General features: G+C 36.2%; 1 protein-coding gene across 2 annotated transcripts; it reads left to right on the top strand.

The window, feature by feature from the left end:
• The first annotated feature begins 246 nt into the window (after window positions 1–246).
• On the top strand, window positions 247–5,416 carry LOC7497314 (uncharacterized). Of its 2 annotated transcripts, XM_002320640.4 has the most exons (12): window positions 249–634; window positions 726–915; window positions 1,011–1,085; window positions 1,379–1,485; window positions 1,727–1,787; window positions 1,878–1,937; window positions 2,026–2,100; window positions 2,467–2,619; window positions 3,162–3,216; window positions 4,213–4,329; window positions 4,564–4,793; window positions 5,078–5,416. In XM_002320640.4, the coding sequence occupies exons 1-12, from the start codon at window positions 603–605 to the stop codon at window positions 5,099–5,101; spliced, it is 1,179 nt and encodes a 392-aa protein (XP_002320676.1). In that variant the 5' UTR covers window positions 249–602; the 3' UTR covers window positions 5,102–5,416. The 2 variants fall into 2 exon arrangements, with proteins under 2 accessions (XP_024441477.1, XP_002320676.1); XM_024585709.2 differs by lacking the exon at window positions 2,026–2,100 and having other exon boundaries at window positions 247–634.
• Window positions 5,417–6,243: the final 827 nt, after the last annotated feature.

Raw genomic sequence — 6,243 nt, 5'->3', positions numbered from 1 at the left:
TTAAAATTCAAAAGTATAGGGACAAAACGTCCCATTTACACTATCATATCCAAAACCAAATTTAAAACCACGTGTCTTAGAGGAGCACGTGTCGCGCATGCACTGCCCTTCACGAAATACGGTTAACTGAAAACGCCAGCTCAAGTTGGGCCAGCCACAAGCACCAGGCCAGGCCTCACTCATTACTATTATTATTATCATGATCACAACGCCGCACAACCAATCAACAATCATTCACCGTTCATTTTGATGGCAGGCCAAAAACAGACGATGTCGGCAGAGTCTTAAGGTGCAGAAAACACCCTTATATTGACACCCGTTGTGTATCAGAAGCAAACTCACAAAGATTCTCAGCTACCGAGACACACCAAATAATCCCTCTAAATATCGTTCTCTCTCCTCTCAGTCTCGAAGACCTCAACAAAAGAAAGGCTCGGATCAGCGACCCGCACACCGGCTCCAGTTTTTTCAGTCGAAATGATTGCTGGTGAGGAAATTCTAAAAACCTAGCCAGGTCGCTGCTGAAAAGTCAATCGATATCATTAATCACGACGCGAAGTGTTTTGCTGCTTACGAATTCCTTTCAAATTTGAGAAACAGAAATGCTAGGGGATGGCGGAGAGACTCCTTCCAGGTACTGCAGATTCTGTTACTTAATCAGGTTAAAATTTTAGGTTTAATTTGTGTGTGATATTTAATTATGGAAATTGTTGTTTAATTGATAGGTCTGAGTTGTTGTCTATGGTGAAGAAACACTCTAAGTTGTTAGGGAAAACTACAGTGGAAGAGGAAGATGCAGCAGATGTTGAAATGGACTCGCGGTTTTGGCATGATGTGTTGGATTTGTATTTTATTCGTGGTAAAGAATCAAGGAGAAAGCAGGATGATGATCTCGTCTTTTTCGTTAGAAAAAGGGTGAAGCATTGTTTATTTGTAGTGGCAATTATCTAGTTTCGCTTTAATGTTGATTTTCGATTTCGTACTAATTTTGTTTAATTATGTTGTTGTAGAACACGCAAGGATATGGTTTCAATGATAGTGTAGAGAGTGCTGCTTCTTACTTTGTACGCAGGTGGGCACCTAAGGTAAAGAGCGGCGTAAATTTGTGCTTTGGATTGATTTTGTGATAATATTTGCTTGAGGGAAAGCCGGCATGCTTGTGGCTTTCTTCCCACAGCATGATGGAAAGATAGTGTGGGAGTTTATGCAATTGTGAATATAAAACTCTGAATGTGGTTATAGTTGAAGAAACTTGGGCTAGGCTGTGGTTTGGTCTTTTTTTTTTATTTTGATTACGCATATGGTAATTAGATGTCGCCTTTTTGTATATGGAATTGATTTTGCTAAGGTGCTCATTATCTTCAGTTTTGTCTACTAGTTGGATAATTTAGTTAGTGAAAGTTCAGCGGAGGTGGATTGGAGGCGCTCGTTTTACTTGAACTTGATTGCACATACATCATACACAGTAACTGTGGCAATTTGCAGGTATTTTGTTTCTCATGTCATATCTTTACCTTAATAAATTACGTATACTACTTGCCATACTGCTGAAAGTTGCTCTGGAACTCAAGAATTTTTTTGAAATTCATGGTTTTTCCCCTGCTTAAAAAGGCCCATGACTGATAAAAATAGGATATTGTATTAATCCTGAACTGGAAAGGTTTTTTTTTTTAGCCATGAAAGAACTTTGTGATTGTGAGTTCTTGTTTTTTGTTTTCGTTTTCAGTCAACAAGTCCTTCGGAATCATCAAGCTGGGCAAGATACACAGTTGTCTCCTATATATAAGGTACTTCCAGTTTTTATATAGCATGGTTGTTTCTTTTTGTTTGTTTGTGAGCTTCTTATCCATAGGGAGAATTTAACTTTCTCTCTGCAGGTTGTAAAGACTGTTTATGCATCTCCAAGTCGTGTATATTTTCATTTGGACTCAAAAAAGGTATGCTCATTTGCTGTTAATAAGTCATCCTCTTAATTCATGCTTTGTCTTCAATTCTCACCTGACATTATCTCTGATGCATATATAGGAAGTAGAGACAACGCCTGCATATCCAGATATCTGTTTTGCAGTTGATGATTTTGACTCCACTTTTGATGCAGTGGTACTGTGCTTATCTTATGACTGTTGTACTTTTTAATGCTTTATTTTGCAAGGTCAACAATTTACTTTTTTTATCTTATTGATGTTTTTCTCGTGACAAGGTGTGCTGTGCATGTCAATATGTCAGATGGAAATTTTTAAACAAAGGGGAGTGGAATAAAATTTGATCTGTATCACTTAAATTTGATCGAGTTATACCCTTACTAAGAATGAATTTTCCATATGAAGAGCATAAATTATTCAGCACGTTGCATTGAGGAAAATAAATGATATAAAATGCTTCATATCTAGGACACATTCACAATCTTTTACATCTTTAAACTTTGTCAATTCGTTGTTACTTTTCTTATAATTTTGCTATCATCAGGTATTGACAGAAAGTGACCACTGCTATTGTGTACTTCTCAATGCACATGATGGGGCAGCATTTCCTAGTGACAAAGAGTTGCAAGATGGCAGTTCTAGCAGTAATTTTTGTCAGAAAAATGATACTAGTCCTGGGAAGGAAAAGAATTCTAAGGTTTGTGCTTGTTCCACCCAACACATGAAACTTGCTTGTTTGAGCTCTTTGATCTACCATGAACTCCCACTTGCTGAGCTATTCTGATTTGAAGAGGCTTTAAGTTGCTTGAAATTCTCTGACACTTTGATACATCTCTTGGACAAGCTTGCCTTAGATCAAAGTGGTTTCTGGTGTCATATATCATACTCTCCTTACATGGAGAGCTTTGGAATTTTATTAGAAAACTTTTACAGAACCTTAGATTCCAACAGCTAGGAATGAACTACTGTAGATGCCATGGGTGGCTATGGAAAATCCATGTTAAACTTGCCAGTTTAGTTGACCGCGAGCATACATTTTCCAAATTGCAATATCTCTAAATGCACAAATGCGTTGCTGATTTATTGTAGGGTATTATGATTTCTTTTTTCATCCTCCTGTGTTGTCTCTACTTAGTTTTATATGCTGAGATAGAGATGAACATGAAAAGAAACTATTCTTATTTCTATCTACAATTCATTCAGTTCCTTATCTAATTGGAGCCATTATTATGATTTCAGCTCACACTTTTCTCTGGATTTGTAAGCTATCAAATGGTTCGAGAAGCATATGATGGTATATCTTCAATAAATTACTCAAAATGGTTCTGCTTTCTTTCTGTTGTTTCATCAGAAGTAAATCTTAGGTGACTTTCAGTTAGAGTGATATGAAGTTGGCTCTTCTCTATCTGGATTATTAGTTTCACTTGTTATTTCTGCAGGAAAGCTTTTGTGTGAAGCACGTGAAGTCATGACTTACTTTGACATTGAATTTGCTTTTGTTGTCTTCAGCCTGACATATGTAACTTGTAGTTTACTTGTGCTTTTATTATTTTGAGCCAAAAATATCCTTTAGTCTCATATGGAGGCAAGCATGCTGGATAATCATTATAGCCACTGAAGATTTTCTGATTTGCAATATGCAAACCTTGTTTTAATTTTCCTAGACTGAATAACAATTTTCTTCTGGGGACTCTGGGCATAAATTCTAAACACTTAACCGTAATTCATTCTTTATCTACTTCTAACTAAATTCATTTTGCTGCTTCCACAGCAGATGAACACTTGTACTAATGGTTTATCAGAATCAACAAAGAGGGTGCATTCATCCCAAATATTTCAAATAGGCACTGTGATGTTAGCAAACTATCTTTTCTATCCAGCTCTTGATGCCTTACACACGTTTTTCTATTTTGTTGGTAATGTCTTTAGCTTTCAGCAGTTTCCTAGTACAATTGTTTGTTTGGGTGCCCGGGGTTAAATTCTTTGGGAGCAAGTGTTCTCACATGTTCTTGTTACACTTGTGGTTTCTCTCGTTCTGAAGTTCTGACTTGGCAACTTAACGAAGTTGACTTTGTTACTCAATTGTTCTGGTTTCTGGTTATTATCAAACTATTGCAACTATGATCTGTGTCCTGTGGTAAAAATGAGTTTTTTTTTTATTTGCAAAAAGAATTTTATTGTTACCAGTTTCTGAACTTTGATGCAGCTTGCGGAGATATCAGAAACTGAAATGCCAACAATTTTCTTTACTCATTTAGCTCTCTTATCTCTCTATTCCCCTGTTCAACAGCTGGCAAGTCTCGATTTGGGAGTCTTCTTGGTCAATCCCCTGGAAAAACAGACAGACTTTACATGAAAGGTCCAGGAGGACGTGGGGAAGTTGAAGTAGCTGTTTCTGGTGTTGCAGGTAAAAGCAGAATCCTTTTCTTCCTAATATCTTGATCTCTTTCAGTGTATTTTTTTTTTGGCTTTTGAGGGGCGGGGATCTATTTGTTTCCCACCTCCCCCACTTTTTGTGGTTTGGGGTTTAAGACTCCTAATTGTTTTGCAAAAGTGTCACTGTTCTTTATTAGTTGATTAGATATGTGAATAGTATGCACAATGATTTCCATTCTACTGAATTGAGTTTTCATGTTATCAGATCAAAGCCAGCAGGATGTTGGCCCTTTTTCACCTGTTACTTCAAAGAAAGGGTTTGGGATTGGCTCAGTTTTTCTAAAAGCAGCATCTGTTGCATCTGTGGCAGCAAAGCATGCCTTTGCAGCTGCTTCTTCCTCCGTATCTTCAGATGACGAGATGTTACCCCTCAAATGCTGCTTAATGTCCATATCATTGCCCTGGGAATATATCGCTTATGATCTTTTGTTCAAGGTAAAATCAATGTTTTTGCTATTTGTTCCTCAATGAAAGATGAGTTTGTTTTCGGAATTTGGATAGTGGTATTGGATTCGTCTTTAGGTAGATACTAGAAGCTTCTTTGTTTCCATCATCTTTCCTCCTGTGTTACAACTAGCGTGCCAATTGGTAGGGTTAAACTCTGTTTTGGTATTTGAGGATGTGGACATTAATTTTCCGTTGTCCTTTTGGTGGGAGTTGATATTGATTTCCTTACGTTTGCAAAAGAGTGCTAATTTTTTCACTAACTGCAATCTCAGGGAAGTCCTCCTGTGAACATGTAAATATACACCATGGTTATCGCGAAACAGCCCAAAGATGTCGCCGGCTAGAGGAAAGTGTGGGATAAAACAACTTTCGGATGTTAGTCGGAGTTAGCACTTGAACTTTGACGGAACCTTATAATTTTAGTTGTACGTGAAAATTCTTTCTTTGCATTTTTTCTGTTAAGTAGTGTTATAGGGCTGAATTTGGAATGTTGTAATATTGTAATAATTAACAACCTTGACAAATGTAAGTGTCAGTTGATGGTTTCCACTTTCAAAATTCAACAGGCCTTTTATCAGCCCTTGCCAGGGTCTGGCCTGGTCGTGATCCAATCTTGAAACGTCGTTTTAGATATATATTTAAAAAAAAAAAAAAAACTGAAAGAACCTGAGTTTGGTTTGGTCCAAGTCACTCTAGACTTGGCTGGATTGTTTAAGTTCATCTGGGTCTATTGCTAGTTTGGTTCAATGACCAACTCAACTTGGGTAAGTGGTCCTATCACTTAAAAGAATTTCTTTTGTTAGATGAAATTTGATATCATAATCATGATATTGCATTAAAAAAACTGAAGGTGAATTCACTGATTTTTTAGGCATATCTTACCGTGGATAGTAGGAATAGTGAATTTACCTTCTTCTTGCCTGGAAAAAAAAAAGAAGCTTTAGGTTAATGGTTGAGGCCAAATTGATCGAGGTTAGGGTGAGTATTTGTCTTTTAAATTACATAATAAATTATTATAAATATTTTTAAGATTAATATATTGTTGGGTGTTATTGAAAAGTAGATTTGTATTTTTAATTATAAAATATGCAATAAAATAATCGATCTATCCTTGTATACAAAAATACTTTGATTGATTAAGAGGGGTGTTTTGGTCTTATCCTTTTTATTTATACCGTTAAATACTTCCTTGTTTTTGGAGTTTAATTTTTTTTATATCCTAGATTCCAAGGCATTTTTATTATTGCACTATTGATTTTTTTTTTAATAAGGTAAAGTAGTAAAGTGGAGGTTAGTTTTGTCTTTTAATAAATTAAAGGGATTTAAAAAAAATTGTTGACGCGTGTTGGACATGTGTTTGCATGTCAGCTGCTTCATCATTTTTGGACGGTGTGTGCAGCTGATTTTGGTAATAAAAAATACTATTTCAAGATGTTTT

Source organism: Populus trichocarpa, chromosome 14 (assembly GCF_000002775.5).
Source record: "Populus trichocarpa isolate Nisqually-1 chromosome 14, P.trichocarpa_v4.1, whole genome shotgun sequence".
Lineage (NCBI taxonomy): Eukaryota > Viridiplantae > Streptophyta > Magnoliopsida > Malpighiales > Salicaceae > Populus > Populus trichocarpa.
The sequence above is the reverse complement of the archived record's forward strand: the minus strand, read 5'-3'. Positions and strand labels throughout refer to the sequence as shown.